This window comes from Mizuhopecten yessoensis, unplaced genomic scaffold, assembly GCF_002113885.1.
Source record: "Mizuhopecten yessoensis strain PY_sf001 unplaced genomic scaffold, ASM211388v2 scaffold11165, whole genome shotgun sequence".
Taxonomy (NCBI): Eukaryota; Metazoa; Mollusca; class Bivalvia; order Pectinida; family Pectinidae; genus Mizuhopecten; species Mizuhopecten yessoensis.
In genome coordinates, this window is record NW_018408912.1 from 122,228 (window position 1) to 145,070 (window position 22,843).

A 22,843-nucleotide genomic window follows, 5' to 3' on the forward strand; every position below is an offset into this window, starting at 1 on the left:
TAAGTTGTTGTCAGAATGTTATCAAACTTTATCATATATAATATTGATCACATGGATTTAGGATTGTTTTTAAACCAACTCTCGATTACAAAATTTGAACTAATTCCCACCACTATTAAAAGCCTTTTGTATGTTTATTGGCATATCTGTTAGAATTTGTAGTTATTTGTAAAGTTAGATTACCAATCAGATTGAGATACATGAAAATCAGCTTTAAAAAAATATTTAGATACAGCAATATTTCATCTCTGTACAAAACAATATACCCTTGTATTGCGATATACCTGTTTTCCGATATATTGCGACAGCCCTAACACACAGCCACACATATATGTATACTGAACACATTTACTTTTACTCAGGATACATACACACATACATGACATATGAAAATATTGTAAACATACACACATTCCTACATGTATGCATAAACGTAGCACAAATCAATACATGTAGTTTATGCAATAATCCAAACCAAAAGGATACTTCAGTATGTGTCACTTTTGATCTCTAAACTGTTTCATTACTACACAGCATTATTACAAGGGAAGTCATCAGAACATATATACATGTGAAAATCGAGAATGCATACATACATATATGCATGCTTAAACATGTATACACATATGCATGCATACACGCATGCATGCACACAGATATGCACACATATACACATATATCCAATCCATGCCTAGGAATGTGCACATATATCCATCCGTACATACATACATGCATAAGCATACACAAACAAACCAAAAACATAAACATGTATACACATAGCTATATGTTTCATGTGAGTTCTTTTTAATCTTATAAGATTATATGTCAATCATCAGTTACATCTCACAGCATTATTCATATAGAATACCATAAACCTATATATATACATACATAATTTAGAATATTCAATACTATATGTAAATATATACTTGATTGTTGTTATATATACTATATATAGTTCTCGAGTATTCTCGGGTTTTAGCTAGGTTTATTAATTTCTTTACCCATAGAGGATTTAAAATAAGATAGTATAGACTTGTAGCAGTTTTAGCTTTAGGGTATGAAAATATTCGACCATGATTCCCATGTTTTTTCAAAGGTCTCAATTTCCCCCTCCCTTGGGCTATCTTTGTCAATCTCATGTATATCAAACAAATATTTTTTAAATTCAGTCGTACTAGGGTTTCTTTTTTTTCTGGAGCTGAAGTAGATGAAGAATTTTGCATGAATCATGATGATATTAGTTGGAATGGATTTTTGGAATTCAGAAGTTTTGCCAAAAAGTATAATATTTTCTTTTATTTCGAAAGTTTGGTCAGTTTTTAAGTATATTTATCTAAGTATGTCTTGCCAGAAGTTATTTGTTATTCGACATTGATAAAAAAAGATGTTCTATAGTTTCTTTGCTTTCTTGGCATAAATTACATAAATCACATTGTTTGATTCCAATTACTTTCAAATAATAATTAAGTGGAGGTATTTTTGAAAGAAGCCTGAAAGTGAACCATTGAAAGCTACTGTCGCTTGTTATTTAAAAAGGGAGCGAGAAACTAGATCTCCAGTTAACAGTGGAGAAAAGTTGGTTAGATAGCCATTTTACTTTTTCTGTATAAGTAAGATTTCTTCTATTAATGAGGGTGTTGTACATGTCTCTACTTCCTTTTTTACCCCTTAATATTACATTGATGTGAAATGGTATAAATGGTCTTTCAATAAATCAATTATTTGATCTTATATCATTTTCTCTCATAAATGATTTAGTTGATTGGCAAATGCTTCTGTATTGTAGAAAATTTCCAGTGGTAACATTATACTTTTCTTTAAAATCTGTATAGCTTAAAAAGTCTCCATCCATTTTTATTATATCTCCAACAAATACTACATTTTGTAAATACCATTCATTATAGAAAAAGTGGTCATTATTAATCTTAAATTTTTTATTGTACCATATCCGCGATTTGAATAGGTCATCAAAATATTTAATACTTGTCATTTCCGCCACTTTGGTCCATGCTTCAATTTTTTTTTTCCAAAATTGATTTTCTGTATGAATACTTTTAATGTATTCAATCCCTGTTTAGCCATTCAATGTCTTCAGAAAGAAGTATTCTCCTAATCCAAGTAATTTTAAGTCCATATATAAAATTTTCTAAATCAATCATTTTAAATCCACCCCCACTATAGATTTGAACAATTGTTGACCGTTTTATTCTATCAATTTGTGATTGCCAGATAAAATTGTAAAGAAAATTGTTCAATGATTGAAATATGTCTTTACTTGGAGTAGGGAGAGATATAAACAGGTGATCCATTTTTGCAATGATAAGAGATTTTAGAACAGTTATTCTCCCTATATGTGTTAAAATTCTTCTTGACCATTGATATAACTTGCCATCTATAATACTGATAATTTTGTTGAAATTTACAGTAACCATGTCTTCTATTGTGACATCATGATTCACAGCATTTATGGGTTAGAAACTGAGACACGTACATTTTCTAACATTATACTATACAGCTGAATGTTTCGGAAAAAAATGCCTCCAACATCTTGATAGTTGGAAGTCATGTTAAACAAACTCCTTATATGATTTAAAAAAAACCTGAAACACACTTTTTAAAAGCTAGAGTATTTCTAAAATTGTTTTAAATTTACAAAGTCAGGTTGTCATAATTACCTGACCACCACTCCTTCGGAACCTCTTTAGTATATATTTTTTGGGTATGTGAGTTCATTTTTTTTTAATGAACATTATCATTAACTGTGCATTTTCCATGTGTTGACATATTTTTACATTTTCAGAGATAACTTTGTCGAGATAAGTATCACGTTAGCAGGTAACTCGGATTTTTGTAATGTTAATCCTCAGATGTGCCACTCATTTATGCAAAACAAAATGTAGTTAAGCTATATTTCCAAGACATTGTCATGCGATTCACTAATAGCTTATAATAATTAGGTTTAAGCATGATTTAGCCTCATTTTGCCTTGCTCGTGACCGAAGGGTTGCGGGTTCGAGTCACGTCACGGCACTGTGCTGTACAAGAGTACGTTGTTGGACAATGCTAGAATTGTTGAATACTAGCTGTGAGCGCCGAAATAGCAGCACCAGCTGTTTGCTTCCCAGGAGTTTAAAAGATATTAGCTATAGTTGCAAAGCCCTATAATATAACCACGGATTGTAATTTGCGAACAACTTTGCAACATAGTGGCAAGACGATGTCCCACCCGAGCATTAACGCCGTAACTAGCTGATTTTGTCTACTTGTGAGATTAATCTCGTGCAAAATCATCTCGGAAAATACAGTTATATGTCGATATAATATAAATTATTATGTTGACGTAAACTGAGAATATGTCGACATCTTCTCAAATTGTGTCGACATACGTAACTCGTACGTCATCAGTCGATGGCAAAACTCTGCCACCATAGAATTCCATTGATTCATTGCATAGCACATCTTAAACTATGTCACTTACACTATTGCCGTGTCAAATAAAGATAACTGTGTATGCTTTTATACATTTTCTAAAGGCTGACCAGTATGTTATTCTCAGCAGTATGAGATCTCTCCATGGAATACCCGGATGCTTTTGAATTTACCCATGTTTTAAGACACTGACACATTTGATGAGTTTTTTTTGATTTGCTAGAATGAAATGTCACCGATTTGCTAGAATGAAATGTCACCGATTTGCTAGAATGAATTGTCACCGATTTGCTAGAATGAAATGTCACCTATTTGCTAGAATGAAATGTCACCGATTTGCTAGAATGAAATGTCACCGATTTGCTAGAATGAAATGTCACCGATTTGCTAGAATGAAATGTCACCTATTTGCTAGAATGAAATGTCACCGATTTGCTAGAATAAAATGCCAATGATTTGCTAGAATGAAATGTCATTAATAACCAAGAATGAAATGTCACTGATTTGCTAGAATGAAATGTCACCGATTTGCTAGAATAAAATGTCAATGATTTGCTAGAATGAAATGTCACCAGAACATGTATATGACCCTGATTGACCCCTGATTCGGCATTCGTAGTTGTGAACCGGATTTCAATCAGCCGATGTTGATGTAGCAGGGCAAGGAGAATGAGTCCGGACTGAGGATACTGATAATGGCGGACAAAGATGTGACAAACCCAGCTAACACCCCTAAACCAAGGATTCCGTAGTTCAGCATCGCTTTCCACAGTGGTATTACTCTACAATGCAAATAATTTAAAAATTTAATTTTAGACACAGGCTTATTTTACGGGATTTGTTAAGAGAGTTTCTTTTTCCATATTTATGATAACAAAATGTTTATGTCCAATGCACTACATTTGGTATTTCTTGTATTTCATTCTTTCTGGAATATATTTGATATAAACTGAGAGTTATGTCGGGAGTTTTATTGTAGAATACTTACGCACGACCGTTTAAATGAATAGACATATATGGAAGTTTTTTTTTATTGCAATTTATCATTGGATGACACCCTGAAGACGATTTCCTCCCCTACATACCTTTTATGTTCTTTCCAAGAAATCATTTTAAGACTATCGGTATTGGTCATCTGAGAGTTAAAAGCAGCATAGATTTGACACATTTTCTTGTAACATAGTACAGGAAAAATATAGCCCAGCATGGAAAATGAAAGCCCTCCAACCAAGGATTGTATAGAGTTAAACTTAGGTATTGTCGCAGACAGGAACAAGAGACACGCGGCAATTACAGACCGGCAGACACACCTTTTCCATGTAAACTCTGCAATCAAGCAATACAATATATTAGTACAATACTCATGAATAATTCAAACTAAAAATTCATAAAACTAGAAGGGAAAATTGAGAAAATATTGATATGAAGACCCTTGGAAAATTACAAGGAGGATAAGACAAGGTGTTCCAGAAGGGCCAGCGTCTTTTGCTGTATCGACGCTATAGTATAAGTTGTAATTCAGAAATGAAGATTTCATGTATTCCATTTGTATTGACGATGAAGTATGTTTTGTAATGTGTTGGGGAAACATTTTTAAGGTTTTCATTGTAATGTATTTGACACGGTGATATATATTTGCTATATTCTATTTATCAGGAATTATAAAAACTATACACTACACTAAGTGCTCTAAGTACAGAACGCTTAGTAATTAACAACTTATGTAATTTTTATATACAGGATATTTAAAGGTTTCAGGGTCAAATATTTTCAGCTAAGATGATAGGAAGACGAGTGGTATAGGGAGACAACACTAAAATTTAAAAAGTGGGAATGTTAGAAAAAACACATCCCAGGTCTTGCAGTGAGGGTATCAGTTCAATTATGTTTTTTCAGTATCTCCTAAACAGAAAACAAGTGAACCCCCCGAAACTGCAGGGGGGGCCATGCTAGTCGCATGCAGTTGGATACGGCAGGAATAATCTTCCCCAGAACTATTAGTATATTCTGCCATATAAGTGAAATATTCAAGGACAAAACTTCATCTTTAACTTAAATTTCCATTCATTACATTCTCAAGGTACATCGACAAACCTATTATTACATCTGAAAAAAGTGCTGAACATTGAAGAGTGATATTTGACGTCATTTTCTAATGAAGTCTCACTTGACAACAAGGCTGTGCGCCAATTTGAATAGGCTACCACGACGTTCAGCTTGTATGTGGTACCACTTGCTTGTAAGATGTTATCCATTTTGTTGTTATACAAATATCTTAATGTTTGAAGCAAATGTGTATTATTACATTCACTTATTCTAACGTCGTTTCATATGCATCTGACCAGAACATAATTATGCGGATTTGGATGCAGTTAATGTTAGGAACGGTTTTGATTGGTCTGTATTAAAAGTGAATTTTTAACATTGTGACAAATATTACTTTATATATCTGACACAGTATGAAAAATCGAACGTTTAAGTTTATTTTATCAAGTTAATAGAATTCAATAAATTCCTGGAATAACAATTGATGTAAGAGAACTAGCCTGTTGGTATGTGGAGTAACAACTCAACATCCTGTAGAATAGGGTTGACAAATATTATGAGGGCCAGTGTTAGGTGTAAAGTGATCACAGCAACTACAGTATAGTACAGCGCCCCATGCGGAAGGCTCGTCAATATGTTATCATCCAGGTTCTTCCCGTACACAAGGAATCCGCTCAACATCGTAGGCAGGAACATGAAGAGGGTAACTGCAAATAAATAAACATTCGTGAAAGATTCAACAAATGATAAACAGACTCGAAAAGTATCATTATAACAAATGCGGGTTAAGTTTTATCATAAAGACATTACCTGACATTCCAGGTGTTGCTCAATGTCACCAATTACGTTTGTATACAATAAATACTTATTATGATGTAGATTATTATGTCCGCGTTGTATGATGCAACTTACTAATGTAACCACTGATGACTGCTAATTTATAATCCATCGGTCTCTTCATGTCCATTTGAAACGTAGGGAGATTAGAATGGATCCCAAACCCATACATTATCATCCCTATGCCTAAGGTAATCTTCTGTATGTCAGTGTCTGTGTGCTGGACGTTCGGCTGATTCGGGGCATCCAAAACACACATAATCACTATCATGACAACACATAATGCCGTGGTTGATACCGCACCATAAGCCATCCACCTTAAAAACACACAGTGTGTTAATGCATCATTTAATATCTCATCTACCAGTTGAGGGTCAATTTAGAAAAAATGTCCTATCTCTTTATCGCTTTCAGGCAATTTCATTTACGGTGCATTATCTCTTATATTTTATGGCTCGTGAAGATCAGCAGTACTGTTTTGGTTCACTTGTACTCAAATTAAACAGTTAATTTAGGTAAAAGGTCGTGGTATTAGGTAATGCAGAAACAGATTTGTCTTAGACTAACTGTGTAAACATGCACGCCAAGGTCAAACACGTCCCGGTCATACTCAATTAACACATTATTGATAATGGGAAATTAAAGATAGCATTTGTATTGTACCGACATGCACGGGTTTGCATTTTGCATAAGATAAACATTAAAATCCACCACAACTTCAATACATTTGCGACGTTAAAAGTAAAGACATACTATGCCGTGACGTTAAAGACCAAGACAAAATATGCCACAACGCAATAGACAAAAACAAAATCAAAACTAAAAGTCGATAAAATACATGATCAACAGGATCAAAGGCAACAAACAAACAAAACAAAATAAAACCTCATAACCTTTCATAAAACAACCCACAATTGAAAACTATTTCTTGGTGTCAAGGAAGACTGAAATGTACCCCATAACAAACAGATTATTAATATATTTGTCAAAACAACCGCTTGTAGGGAAAATCGACAAACCGACCTTCTTGTAAATTAAAATTCTATAAACTAACAAAAAGGAAGAACCAGACAGAAGAAATTAAAAGTTATCATGTTTGGCTTTGAGCTTGTGAGTAAGTTATTCATTATTATCATACTGTCATAATATATATACATTGGAATTGAACACGTCCATACATAAAAGGAAGATTTACGTAATAATCTACATTTTTCACATATTTACCAGAAGTCCTTCGGCGTTCCGAACCAGGTTAAAGGAGTAATGCACCCTGTTATAATCAACATCCAGTAGCATGAGTAAATTTCGTATCCGAAAGCATTGGAAAGTGTCTCCATGTTATCGGCATTTACCACAATTAATGCAACAGATGATCCGACCAGACCGATGTAGAGACAAGTAGATACGGTGTATCTGTAAACAGACAGAAGTTGTAGTCAGGATCGAGAGAATCATCCTACTTACCCAACATAGTAGGATCGTGCTGTATTTATCTATATGCGGTAGATCATTTGATGATATTGACTTAATAAGTGAAAGGACATAATGTCTCGACCAACCTGCCTACTTTCCCGTGGGTTTTTTGAGCGAGTAGCTGATAAGGGTTCTGTACATGTCCTCTACAGTCCTCAAATACATCAGCTGCCATTTTCCAGGCCTCACACAGCATTACACCAGTATATGTCGCTAGGATCGCAAAGAGTACAATCAATACCAGTCCCATCCATCCTAGTTGAAAACATCAATGTATCTCCTTTCATTTTGATCACATTGAGTGATACATCAGAAAAACAAACGAGGCAATACCGAAAGGTAAATGAAACAACTGGCGCAAAATATGTTCAGAAAAAAAATCTACATGGAGAGAATTGAAAAAACATAAGGTGTTTCGGAATGGAAGCGTTGTCTACTACATCGACGACACCAACTGTGTTTAATCGTAATAAAATCCAATACATATCACGTCCTCAAAGGGAGAATCTGTTGCTGATTTCCCCGTTCGATATTAGTTTATGTCAATTTCTGAGTTATTAAGCCTAACGTTATCAAAGTTTTACTATGACTCATAGCTTGACAAAGAGACCAGTCGGTCTTGTAACGTTGCGACATGTTTAATACGTATATTGTTTGTGTAGAAAGGAAAACTTTGATATCATATATTTCCAAACTGATGAATATTATTGAAGATATTAAGCCTAACGTTAAACTGATAAAAGAGATTCCAATTCATGGTTACAGTTCGTTGTACGAATATCCTTCATTCCTAGATTATTTATTCCAAGCTGGTGTGGCGATAAGTGAAAATATTCATAAATTTACTGATAACAGATATAACGACAAAAAGTTGCATATTTTATCATCGCCTAGATAATAAGTGGAAACTATCTCGTATGTATCTAAATACTACAAAAGCGTTCGAGATGTATTTTGAATCTAGTTATCTCCATCACTATAGTTATATAAATCGCTAAAATAACTGTTCAGTTAGACAAAATGGCATAGCCAGTAACACAAAATTTGATATCAATACTGTAAATGAGCAGAAATGTTATATTTGTTTGAGTGTAGCTACGGGACACTAGCTGCTGTAAGGTGGACCAGTGACCATATGCTGCTCTATGACGTCACAAATATGTTCATTAAAATTCTCGTCAGTAGGAAACGATCACCTTTGCTTGCAAACATCTAGATAACATACTCTTTGATTGACGATTTAAAAAAAAAATCCTTTAACATTTGCTGTTCCTGTTATTCGTAGACTAGATTTGCATTGTTTTGCAATTTTTTTCACGTGATGTTTTTCTTTTCTAATATGCTTACTTTTGATAATGAATATATTTGTCTGTAAGTCAATCATAGGGACATAAAAACTCACCTCTTCACGTCTGCATTTTAGAATCTTTGCAAAGACGTCATGTAAATACCACCCTTTTATTTGTTCAATTATGTGCACATTGCTTGTTAAATGTATGAAAGTGATTGCAAGCTTTTGTTGTTTGTTTTTACAATTATAACCATTACTAGTATCCATATGTTGTAAAGCGCCTTAGAGTAATTTTACAAATTATATAGGGCGCTATATAAATGTTGTATATTATTATTATTATCAATGTTATTATAACCATACACATCTTTGGTAAAATTCAGTCTAGTTCTTAGTTGTTCTTTCGACCTTACCACTGACGAGTCCTCCGCCGATGATATAACCATATATGGTGCATTTGTATTTTGTATGTACATTTACTAAATTACTAAATTTTCACATTGAACTACTAAATGTTTTCATATTCTTACAAACCTATTGCATAAACTTACTATACATCGTGTCTATTAGCTTACCAATGTTATCAGCAATTTTGGGTAGAGATAGTAGCCCGCTACCTGCCAGCGTTCCAGCAATGAACATGGCGGTTGTTGTGGGGGACATGCCCCTCTCGCTGTTAATCTGAGTAGAAATACATCACAAGTACAGGTAACTCTGCTGGAGAGACCACTGCCATTTTGAACAATTCTCTCTTGTACCACCATTTTGTGGTTCCACATATCAGTTAACTTTATATCATTACTCAGATAAGTGACCATCTCTTTCGAGAATTCATTTTCAAACTTTTACACTGAGTTGACTTCTCTTTATGTGCAATAGTATCTTATGTTTTTCTCATGAAGATGAGTCTTACGATGTCATTCTAAGTATGTATTTTACATTAAATACGTATATACCTCGCAACATTCATCTACTTTTCGCTGTCATCAGTCAATAGCACAAATAATATATTTCGAAATAAGTCAAGTTTAACTCATCTTAATCTTATTAACTACTTCAAAGTTACACTTACTAGATTTTCTGTAGACATTTTGAGGCCGTCCTATATCCTAAGTGTCATGTTGATGCCATTTTTAACATGAACCATATATACGTGTAGTACGGAGACCTGGACAAGCTCCACTTGATGGAATGGAATTTACAATTTATTATAATTATCATTCTATACTTAATACCAGCTGTTATTAATTTAGTGTATCCAACATACATGCGCTTGTCACTAAAAATAGCAGACTGTTGACGAATAAAATATTTACAATATATGGCTAACACTATGTTAAGTACAGTACAAATGTCGACAGTCTGTTGTACAATGTAATAAATGATTGAGGTATTTGTAGCGTACTCGAAAGTTTACGCTTGGAACACCTGTTTTATCCACTGACAGGGGAAAACCATGGCTGTTGTATACTGATAAATGCATGATTTTGAAACATCGATTTTCCGACTGATGTGGTGCATATGTCAAATACATGTTTCAGACTGGGAGAAGGGGGCGGAGGGTCATGTCTGTTATGTACTGTCAAATATATGATTCAGGCACTCAATATACCCGCTGACAAATACAAATACATGTTTCAGGCATATGATGTATCCGCTGACAAGAGGCGTAATGTCTGTAGTGTAATGACAAAAACATGTTTCAGGAACTCCATGTACCCGCAAACAATGGCTGTCGGGGTTAAGGCACTTGTGTTTACTAACAGGGTGAACGTTAGTCTACTGCTAGCAAACAAACATAGCTGTTACCCTCTTCCTGTTATTTGACATTGACTTCGCAACTTATTTGTCATGAATCATGTCGGTAATACATCATTCCGATTTTGTTTTTGCACAAGAGCATAGTATAAGTAAGAACTTTTAAAATTTGTCAATATTGCTCATTTCAATAAGTATACCAAAACCTTTCTACCGGCTAAACTGTATGGAACTAGACATCAAATCATCTTCTATTCATGCAAATGTGGTCAATTTCATGGACAATGAAAGACAAAGTTTTGTAGTTTCATAGAGTCCATATTTGCAATGTTTTATTATCAACTTTAACGTGAAATAATTTATGATGATGATACTACAACAACGAAAGACCATACATAATTGTTACTACGGCGACAACGCCATACAACAACCACATTCAAGTCACGGCCAGTGGTCACTGCAGTCGATAATAATTATGATGACGACATCAAGGAAGTCATTCTTTAGCAGCACACTGCATGTTCAATGTCTTTAACCTTGTGTTGTTAAGTTTTGTATGCAAAGTCATTTGTTTATTTATAAATCATATACAGGAATCTTGTACTACTTTGTATCTGTACCTGGACCGTAGTTTTCCCCACCCGGGGCACTTCCGTAACTCGCCAAGGTTTGACAATCAAGATGAAGGGGAGCTATAGATCAAACCGAATGCAAATAACAAAACCTTCACGTCCAGTTGTGTTTTCATAACGGTCATAGAGTAACAAATTTAAACTCTCGTTGTCAGGCACATTCAAATGATTTTTACCTATTCTGTTAACTGAGAGTTTAACCCATTCTTGACAGCCTAACGGTAACAGCTATGCTGTGTAACACGCATTGTAAAATTAAACATAATCCTAATAAATTTGATGGGCATTTATGTATACAGTGTTCCCCATTCCATACGAGGGTTCCGGAATTTTTTCATTCCGTGATATTGATCAACCACTTGTAACTTAATCGCACAGTTGTGCGGAGAGAAGCGCATTTGTGTGGACGGTGTGTGGACGATGTATGGACGGTGTGTGGACGATGTGTGGACGGTGTGTGGACGATGTATGGACGGTGTGTGGACGATGTGCGAACGGTATGTGCACGATGTGCGGACGGTGTGTGCACGATGTGCTCACGCTGTTTTTGGTGCGTTGTGCGGTCATGCAACTATATGACATACTGTTTAAAAATAAATCTGATATCAAAAATATATTTGATAGGGGTCTCCACTGAATTTCTTTATAAGATGATAGACCGCAAACCATCTTTAAAGTAAAGTAGGACTAAATATTTTATAGTTTTAGATACATTTGGTATGGATACGATAAAGTACATGTTTTGTTGATAGAATGTGCATTGAAACGACAAAAAAGTCTTTGTATGCGAGTCCCTGATATAAGGGTTACTGACCCTTGTCAAAGGGATAGGATAGGTACTTTTTGTATATGGTTTAGAAATATAAAGGTTTTAACATATTATCTGACTGTGGTTCCATTTTATAATTCTTTTAATCGTAAAGCGCAATGTAAGAGGTTTCTTTATTATCTACGTAAACTATAACTTGCGGTGTTGCATCCCAAAGTGGTAATGTAGCCGTTAGGGAAGGAATGTACATCTGTAATTGAGCAGTTTTGAATCTCCTTATATCGATAACGTCCTGTACTATTTGTCTTATCGTGCGTTTGCATGCATTTGCAGGGTCTCTTCAGAGGCCAATACACGAAAAAAACTAGATTAAGTCTTCTGTATTTAATGTATATGTTTATTAATGTGTTTTTTAATATTCTTATCTATTTAATTTTTACAAAGTCATGATCAACCTAAACATGCATCCGTTTATGAACACAAATTACCATTCAATTACTCATTTTCCCCTGAAGTTTCAGCAATAACATATCATATTATTGCTAAGATACAATATCTAAAATATGTAGATATATCTATACCTCTTCTTAGTGTTCATCAATGTGAACTATATTTTTAAGGTTCTGACGCGTTGATTATCCTGAAATATTTCTCCTGCCATCCATTGAGTATCAAGATGTCTATATGGCAAAAGAACATATACATATCCAGAACATTTTGTGGGCATACGAATACTTATATTTACGTCCATCAAATTAAATGAAAACATATTTTCAAAATAGAAAAGGCTCTGTCCACAATTATTTAACCCGCGGCATAAAATCTGAAATTCAATTATTCTGAATCTGCTGGTTTCTTTATAATCTACTCTGACACATACTAAATCAGATATAAAATCTGGAAACCAATTGATGATTCTATGTCATACATGTATGCTTACGTTATGTTAAAGAATCTACATAACAATTACTATAACCTTACGTATGTGTGTATATATTTGGCATAAAAGACAAAATTTGTTTTACGTTGGTGAAGAAAACAATATCAGAAGTAAGCCTCGTCGATTTTAGAAAGTAGTCTCAGTGAATGTTTTATTGTCATTCATAGGAAAGATTCTAGTGTATCGTTTGTTTGTTTTGCTAAGAATATGTGTATCTTAGCTGTTTTTATTGCAAGGCATCATTCCGATGAGTCGATATAATGCTGTCTTTTAGAATTCTTCCTGTCAATTCATTTTGTTTTCGCTTTGAACAGTTTTGTTTCATCTCCTGTTGTCGCTGAGTATTGTAGTTGCTTTTAGGCAGTGTTGTGTTCCTGTTGTTGTACCGATTTCTTTTAATATCAGAGGGCATCGGAACCGAGACTGACGTAACAAGGCATAGAAAAGGAATCAGGACTGACGATGTTAATAATGGCAGACACCGAGGTAGCCAACCCAGCCAGTAACCCGATTCCAATGATTACGTAGTTAAGTAACTTCTTCCATAGTGGTAGTAACCTATAAAACACAACACAATCTCATATATAGAATAAAAGCCACAACAATAACTAACAAAACACAGAATCATTAATCAACACAATGTTATTTTTAGATACAATATACAAGAAACAATTTCGTATGAGTTATTTACAACAAAACGCACAAATAAAAATAATTCGAGGTTCTTTTAAACAGCTTTATCACAAACTAGTTGGTAGGTCGTCTCAAAGCGGTTCACACATGATTGTTCGTGGTTATATCACGTAGACATTGTAACACATATGATCATTACATATAATATGCATGTGATATACTTACTCCTTTGGTTTAGTCCATGCTGCTTGTATTTCCAAACTATTGTCATGTGTTAATGAACTTTTGTATTCAGTCTTCATTTTACACATTTTCATATGTAATAATATTGGACATATGAAATCAGTCATCGTAAATGAAGATCCTCCCATCAAAGATAATAGAGTACTAAACTTTGGTATGGTCTCAGCAATGAACAATATACATGCAACTATGAGGAGTCTTACAACACATCTCTTCCATGTGAATTCTGAAAATGAAAACAGATACAATGTAATCGATTTTAAATAAGATAGCGCAAAGTTCCAGATTGTGTTCTGATACTAATTGACATCACGGAATATGATTTGTTGGGGTCCTTGTCGCTACAAAACAGCTCATAACTAATTTAACCTAGCTTGTCATTTCCAATTATATATAAAACAAAATAAATTCCTTACCATTTCTGAGGAAGGAGAGTCTAAAGCTATTTCGTTACAGCATATATCAGAAATAGTTATATACTTGATTTCTTCAATAAGACACAAAATATATGGCATCCCATCCCATTATAACGACAAACAAGGACATTACTAATGATAAGTACCCATAGGCACGTTTAGTGTCAGTTCGACCTCCTGGATCGTTGGACTGAGGATTATGATAAAGGCCAGCAGTAGATGTATGGTGACCAGGACCATTACGATGTAGGACAGAGGTCCGGTCGGTAAGTTACTCATCACATTGTGCTGCAGGTCCACCCCGTACACAAAGTATCCGACCGACGTCACGGGCAAATACATCAGTAACACAACTACAACATAGAAACAAAGCCATGATCACACGAACATACCAGTCAAAGTGTTGGGTCAGGACAGAACAGCATGTGTCATGCATCAACGTTTTTAAACAATGATACTTTCAACACATGTCCTTGGCAAATCCGTGCATACGATGATTAACCAGGTTGATGCTTATATCATTCTGAAATGGGTTAGATAACTTAATTGCTTTGCGTCTTCCATGGTACCCTTTATATCTTCGTATCAACTCTGACTGCCTCTTTATTTTGTGTTGATATGTTCACTGCTATTTGAGTATACAATATTTTTTGGTGCAGCCTATGAACATAAATTATTGAAAAAAGAAAAAGCGAACTCAAGCATATAAACGTTTACTTCTCAAATCATCTTTAGAATGCACTAGTAAATATTTATTTGTAAGAATCTGAGTTAAAAAGAAACAAACTTTTTTTTTGTGTTGTGGTGGTAACTAACTCTATTTTACTTACCAACATATCCACAAATGACAGCCATTTTGAAATCCTTTTCTCTCTTCATGTCCATTTGGAAAGTAAGAAAACAAGAATGGCCTCCAAATGTAAACACAAGGGTTCCAAAAGCTAACACAGTATTCTGAAAGTCAACAGTTTGGTGGTGAACGGTCGGCTGATTGGGTGAATCAAGGCCAATACTAATCACTATGATGACCGCTGCTAACGCCGTGGCTACTGTGGCCCCATAGCCAATCAACCTATAGTAAAAGAGGAGGGGTGTTTTCATCTGTCTTCTTTTCTCCTGCTTTCAAACGGGACTCAAATACATTTAGGGCGTCCAGTGAATTACGTATACGTAATATGTACTGAAGTCTACAGTTATTGTTGACAAATATAGAATTTCAGTCTAAAATATAGAATTAATGTGTATTATATATGTTCGAATGGCACAAAACCTGATACCTAGGCTTATGTTCATTAATCTCTCGAAAATTCAGTTATGAGATATTGCTTTACATGGGAAGTGAACCAATATGTATGAACTTTGGTAACATCCATCATAATTGATTACATAATCTATTACAAACAAAGCAATACTCCTACTGAGATAGCAGGTAGAACTCTCGCATCTTCATGTAGCAAATATAAAAATTATAAGACAATTGCACAAATCCAATTACTAATGATTTTAGTTATCTTACCAGAAATCTTTTGGCGTTCCGAACCAGGTTAGAGGAACCAAACATCCGGCGATGATCACTAACCAGAAACAGAAAGAGATGTCGTGCCCCAGAGCTCTGAATAACATTTCTATGTTGTCTGCGGACAGGAGGAGAAACACAATAGCTGTTCCAAACATGGACACGTGTAGGCTTACGGACACAGCGTATCTGTATTATAAAAGTAATCAAGTGAGTCTACAGATTTACTTCAAGCATAAACACCATATTGTTTGAAGCAAGAGGAGGTTTTAATAGCGAATGCATGAACATGACATTCAATGTTTGGAAAGAAATCATTGTTATTACATTCCGATAGTATTTCGCATAATGATTCAGACAGAAACGAACATAGATATAGATAGTTCATATTAATACAGGCGTTTTTCATTTTAATAAAAATATAAGGAAATAACACTATTGCATCCGCAAAAATCTCACCTACTGAATTGTTAATTTTGTCTACAACATTGTACGATGACCCTCTATAGAACTAATACAGCCTTTTTTTATCAATACTTGTTTTTACTAGCCACCATTTAATAAATCAAATGTGAGGGTACGCGAAATGGAATGTTTTCTAACTAGCAAATTACGGAAGAACAACAATAAAAGTCTCCAATTGCTCAAAGCTTTACTCATTACGATTTAAATTGGATAACATTCACTTCGATTAAGAAAAGAATATACTGCCTCATCTTGCCTTTGAGAAGTGTTTCATTTGCGTTGACCATGTAGGAATAAAGCAGTACCTTTTAATTTTTAATTATGGGCGTAAGTCATTACGTTAATATTTAGAAAATAAAGTAGAAAAAAAAAAATGTTTATTTTTTAGAATAAACAGCTATAGAAGGTGATGTCTTATTCGGTTGATCAGTATATTATTGTGTAGAGCTAAGCGGATTTGACAAAAAAGGCTATTTACATGTGTTATGTGTAGATACTCTACCATAAATGGGTTATTCATTTAATTTAACGGAATAGAATTGGAAACATCACAATGCAGCCTGATTTGATTACTTTGTAATTTTCCATTTTGTTATCTGCTACATAATAATGAATGACAAATTATTTTGTGCTTTCGAGAACGAAATCATCAAAAACCCAAAGTGATATTTTCCTATTGTTAATTCTGAAATATTAATTGACCATAGCCCACAAATAATTAGTAGTGAAGTATTAAGATAAAATGATAGTAAAAATTAGTCAAACTAATTCTTTTAAGATAGAATGAAACCCACAAAAACATTTGTTATTGGGAATTTTACATATCATATAAATATCTTTAGAATACACCAGTGTGATTTACCTGCCGATTTTTCCGTAGGTCTTCTCTCCGAGTAGCTGATAGGGATTCTGTACATGTCCTTTACAGTCATCAAACATGGAAGCGGCCATAGTCCAAGCTTCTCCTAAGAGCGCACCTGTGTATGTCGACAGACCCGCGAACACCAACATCAATATCAGTCCAACCCATCCTGAGGAAATATAGGTATCATATCTTTAATGGAAGTAAACTTCAGAAATTTTCTAAACAAATATCTATTGAGTTCGTTACGTTTGACAGATAAAACCAGGAAGTAATTAGATCTGGTATTATCACTCTGTTGAACAAAGATCTACTCGAGGCAACGACTTGCGTTGAAATACATTTTTTGTTTGTTTATGAGTTAGCTTTTATGTACTCAAACGGTCATTCAGAAGTAATTGATATCCTTGAATGTTTGTGAGAACGATAGAACATTCTTTTTCGAAGAGTTGAGATAATATACCAGCTATGATGCAGATTTATAGATAAAAGGTAAGATCATAACAACGCACTGATCGTTTTGTATCAATTATCAAAAATATTCTATTATAATTCGATCTACTTAATTGTTAAAATACCTGAATCAACTCAATAGCGAGTTGATATTACCAGCCGACCATGACAAAAAATACAGATTTATTTTATTATTCATTTTAATGAATTAGAACAAATATAACAGTATTGATAAAACCCTTAGGGTGGTTGAAGTATGTTATCATTAAGTTTAATCAAGTGAAAATATAAAAGATTAATGCAACGCCAAAGAATGCCTACCTATATTATCAACAGCCTTGGGAAGAGCCAGTATCCCAGTACCTGCAACATCACCAGCAATGAACACAGCAGTGGACGGAATGGTTAATCCCCTCTCCCTGTGGATCTGAATAGAAACGTATTGTACTGCTATATATGTAATAATTTCATGTGCAGTCTTAATATTACACATGCTATTAACAATAGGACATATATATGTAAACTTAAAACGTCGTGCATAATCGCCATCAACGAAAAATTCTCCTAGCATTTTTTGTTTGGTTATTCAATGTTTTATGTAAATATTGCCTTTATGAATAAAGCATTCATTGAAATCATATTTTGATTTCTGCTATTTCTCAAAAGAAATCTAATAAATACCAACATATAGTATTTAATGCTAAAAGGTATTATATTATGAATTTAAATGAAATACTGTTAACGTTATTATAATAATTCAGTATAGATATAAAAACCTCTTTGATCACGTGTTATAATCATACGGAAACTAACCTAATTTAGAAGTTATGTTATTTCTCATTCAGGTTTTTTTGCGAAGCTCTTAAATGTTGTGAGATGTGAGAGACATATATTTGGTTTGGTTTGTTTGTGTTTTACGTCGTATAAACAGCTTTGGTAATTTCAGTACGTGCGAGGTTTTGGTGGTGAAGGAAAGCCGGAGTTCCCGGAGAAAAAACACCGACCTATGGCCAGTACCTGGCGACTGCCCCACGTCATTAGGTCTCGAACCCGCGACCCAGTGGTGAAGGGCTAGTGGTAACAGAATGTCAGACGCCTTAACCACTTGGCCACCGCGGCCCCTATGAGAGACATATATATATGTTTTCCGTTTTGTTTCAGTGTAACAAGGTTGACATGAAATAGTTCTGAGGGTTATAGAAAACATAACAAATAACTGTAAAGTTGAACGGTAAATTTTCACCACAGTGGTAACACTAAAGGACACATACGGTACTTAAATCGATACAAAGAAGAAAAATGGATCAAAACAAAAGCAAAAACAAAAACACTAAAGAATAAAAAAAAAAAGCCGGAAGCAAGCAATGGCATGAACTGTAAACTGAGAAACATAATTTCTGAGAAATCAGCTTATGGCATTTTACAGACAACATACAGATAAAGATACTTGCCAGTTTTTGGTTTTATAATATGCCGTCTAATAAGTAAATGTAAGAATTAAGAGACACATTAAAATATTTGTATTATGACATAAGGTATTTCATGGAAATAAGTGAACATATTCTACATAGAAGTTGGTAGACATGAAATATAATAATCTTTTTACAGAGTCCCAATTATAGACTAGGCCTATACATTTATATTGATAACACACACAAGGCATTACAAATAACATACCTTTCCATCTAAAAGGTAAAGAGAACAAATTGGTTTTCGGGGACACAAACAACTGTATCTGTTGATGATCAAATCGTTTACAACTTACGATGAAGCGTACTCATTGTCTTAAGTATAAGGCAAACATGACAGACAACATGATTTATGACATTTTTTTCTTTTTACAAAAAAACGTATCCATAGTTGTGCAAGAGATGTAATCAAACTTATAACTATAAATGTATGAATCTGGTGATACCTTCCTATTTATAAGTATATATCAAATGTACTGATCTGATGTTCAACGGGAAACAAACGAGTCAGTCGGAGACAGTAAAACACTACCAAACCATGGTTGAAAAAGCTTTTGTTAAATATGCACCTAGTTTTTACATCCTTGTAAATGTATATGTTCCTTTAATGTGACTTGTAAGTAAAGTACTATTGAATATCAGTATTAAAGACATGTTGTTAATATGATTATATATGATAAGCATTGAGATTTGATTCTCTCATTACAAATGTTTGAATCAGTTACCCTTTTTATGTTTTTATTTTCTAACTGGATATATATTGGCTTTCTATACCACTGTACATTTGTACTATAACAAGCCGCAGGACACTAATGTAAACGTAAGATGAATTTTAATAACAACTGAATGCATGACTTTAGCCCGCGGCAGTGTCTATGGGCCGTAATTGCTTAACTGTGATAAGGTAATTGAGGTTACTTTCGGACACTCTATAATAACACATTTGTATCGGTATGACTAAAGAAATAGCTCTGGGTCATTTTTAAACAAAACAGTAGCGCCTACTTGTTACTCATGTTTGATAAGACTGTCATAACGAACAACCAGCTATATTCATGTTTTGAATCAAAAGAAAGCGTCCTTGAATGTGTTGCTATGTTTGTATATGATGGCGTAATAGTCTTTGATATCAAGCATTGCGCTGGACTTTGAGTGTGGTAAGTTACAGAGTATTCAGAGTTATCACATAATACATAACATTCAGTATTTATATGATGTGTGATGTCAAAGTAATTACAATAATTACACAATACGAAAGTATTTTACATCATTCACGTAAAACATCACATATCAAATCAAACACTACCCTTAGGTAATTGTGTGTCTAGTTTGTTTTGTTGTATCCATATCACACCTACTAGATTTTCAGTTGACATGGTCTATCAAATGTAGTATGAACCTCTCACACAGTGGTAACGATGTCACAACGGTACGGCCACTCCTGGAAGACTTCGTAATGATGTATGTGCGATATTCATGTCATGTCACTTGCTTGGCTGAAAAATACATACACATGATGAGCAACAACAAAGCCGGTGCAGTTAAAACTGGCAATAAATCTGGAAAAAATACTTATTGATATTTCTAAACAAGATTATATCTGAACGCTATTATTTTGATTTTAGTGATAAGTGTAATATCATTTATATTAGTAATCGATACACTAGTGTTCCTAGTTGTATTTTTATCGGATTCCTACATAATGTAAATCTGATTGACACAGTTTCTTCGTTGTAAGTACTACAAAATGAGAAAATGAGATATCTTACCTTGCAAACCCAAAACAAAAATCCTTATATACATTTTACTTCATGCTGTTCAGAATGACGTAGGAAAGAACCACATATCCGATATATCCTAAGGGTGCACACGTTTTAACAACTACAGAAGTGACCATGTGTGTGTACTTTAAGTTAAATGGTAAACGTATACCACGTCGATGTTACATTGTCCATGATTGGTTCAATCAGATCAACTGACCGCGAGACAAATTAACTTGTCTCACGGCACTGGTAGCAGTGTACAGTAGAAATGACCTGATCCTAAACCTAAAGGTCATGTCGTAGATACGGATTCATCTACTAACACACATACATATATATATTTATAAACTACATTATACATTTATTTATTCTAGAAAAATCACTTTTTCAATATAAGTTTTTCCCCACATTTCAAACTTGTCCAAACTATGGCTACCGCATCAAAAACCGCTAAAATGCAACAACAAAGTATTATTCCAACCCAAAATTGATCCCCGCAAAAAAGCTGTCTTAGATTAAATATCACCTTCTCGGTAACTCAAATGCTCATGTCTACGACTATGTCTACCGAATAATTGACCTACTTCATCATATTGAAGATTATGTCAATGTTGGGTTGGGAGAGTGTGTGCATGGCAAAGAAGGATGTGTAGTCGTGTGTATGAAACACTAATTATTGAGAGAGTGAAGTTTGGTTTTAAAGGAGTCAATAGATTCTGAAGTAACCAGGTCAGGAGGCAATTTATTCCACTCTGGGATAGTTCTAGGAAAGAAAGAGAATAGGCGATAGTCATCTTTACAGTGAGGAATCTGATAGAAGTGATGATGCTGTCTGGTTTATCATAACTGTAGTGTCAAATTGGGGTCTTTTTATACGATATTTTATACATTATAAGAGGACGTGTGTCCATACGTCTATCAGCGAGGCTGGGACAGTTAAGATGTTGGATCATGTCACAAACGCTTGAGGTGTCATAGTAGCGGTTAGTGACAAATCTTGCAGCTCTACACTGTACCATACCACGTTTGTGTATATCACCTTTTTGGTAAGTATCCCACACACAACTAGCATATTCTAAAGACGGGCGCGCTAGATATTTGTATGCTTGTTCTTTAATATTTTTGGAGTTTACTTTTAAGTTGCGCCGAATGAAGTTTGTTGTTATGTTGTTAATGTGGGATTCCAATTTCAGATCTTGCTGGATTAGGCACCTATTTATTTTGCTTTGTCAGTGTGTGCTAAGCAGTGACCATGTAGGTACAATGTAGTAATTGTAATTAATGGGTTTTTATTTTTTGTGTGTTGAGAACACTACATTTCTGGGGATGGGATTCTATTTTCCACATTTTTTCCCAATCCGCGAGTCTTTTAAGGTTTTAGATTTTACACTGGTGGAGACAGTTGTATACCCAATAGTATCGTCGGCGAACAGTCTAATTGAGGATGTGAAACCGAGGATCATGTCATTGATATAGTATAAAAACAAACTCGGTCCAAGGACCGACCCCTGGGAGACCCCTGAATCCACTGGAACGCAGGTAGATTGTTCGCCGTCGAGTATGACTGATTGTGTAAGATTAGATAGAAATGTCCGATCCAGGTGTGGACATTCCCCTGATGTCGTAGTGGTAGAGTTTGTGAAGAAGCAAGTTGTGACTGACTTTGTCAAAAACTTAGAGAAATCGAGTATGAGAACATCAATCTGTTTGTAAATATCCAAATTTGTCTGAAACCATGCTGGTGACTATATAAGATGTTATTGTTATCAGCATGTGTCATGCTGGAACTGACAAGTATGTGTTCAACTAATTTAATGCAGATTCAAGTCAAAGAAATAGACATAC

The 22,843-nt window shown here is 34.3% G+C and overlaps 2 protein-coding genes across 2 annotated transcripts; both read right to left on the bottom strand.

Annotated features, from left to right (window-relative positions):
- Nucleotides 1–227: 227 nt before the first annotated feature.
- LOC110467220 lies at nt 228–8,036 on the bottom strand. Its single transcript, XM_021524230.1, has 6 exons — nt 7,875–8,036; nt 7,540–7,728; nt 6,391–6,632; nt 5,979–6,185; nt 4,518–4,758; nt 228–4,214 (listed from the first exon to the last, which is right to left on the bottom strand). Exons 1-6 carry the CDS (start codon nt 7,982–7,984, stop codon nt 4,070–4,072), a joined length of 1,134 nt encoding a protein of 377 aa, XP_021379905.1. The 5' UTR covers nt 7,985–8,036; the 3' UTR covers nt 228–4,069.
- Nucleotides 8,037–12,639: 4,603 nt separating this feature from the next.
- On the bottom strand, nt 12,640–21,096 carry LOC110467208 (lysine histidine transporter-like 2). Its single transcript, XM_021524216.1, has 9 exons — nt 21,005–21,096; nt 20,594–20,731; nt 18,088–18,193; nt 17,314–17,482; nt 15,987–16,175; nt 15,301–15,542; nt 14,617–14,823; nt 14,037–14,280; nt 12,640–13,736 (listed from the first exon to the last, which is right to left on the bottom strand). Exons 2-9 carry the CDS (start codon nt 20,609–20,611, stop codon nt 13,580–13,582), a joined length of 1,332 nt encoding a protein of 443 aa, XP_021379891.1. The 5' UTR covers nt 20,612–20,731; nt 21,005–21,096; the 3' UTR covers nt 12,640–13,579.
- Between the last annotated feature and the right edge of the window lie 1,747 nt (nt 21,097–22,843).

Bases quoted from the DNA above. Each gene is read 5' to 3' on its own strand.
- LOC110467208 (XM_021524216.1), bottom strand. The intron at 17,483-18,087 runs GTAGGCATTCTT...ATATTTCCTCAG, and splicing joins CAAGGCTGTTGATAATATAG to GATGGGTTGGACTGATATTG. The intron at 15,543-15,986 runs GTAAGATAACTA...CTTTTACTATAG, and splicing joins GGAACGCCAAAAGATTTCTG to GTTGATTGGCTATGGGGCCA.
- LOC110467220 (XM_021524230.1), bottom strand. From the start codon at position 7,984: ATGCTGTGTGAGGCCTGGAAAATGGCAGCTGATGTATTTGAGGACTGT. The intron at 7,729-7,874 runs GTTGGTCGAGAC...GTCTGTTTACAG, and splicing joins ACCCACGGGAAAGTAGGCAG to ATACACCGTATCTACTTGTC. The intron at 4,759-5,978 runs GCTAGTTCTCTT...GCTTGATTGCAG, and splicing joins GTTACTCCACATACCAACAG to AGTTTACATGGAAAAGGTGT.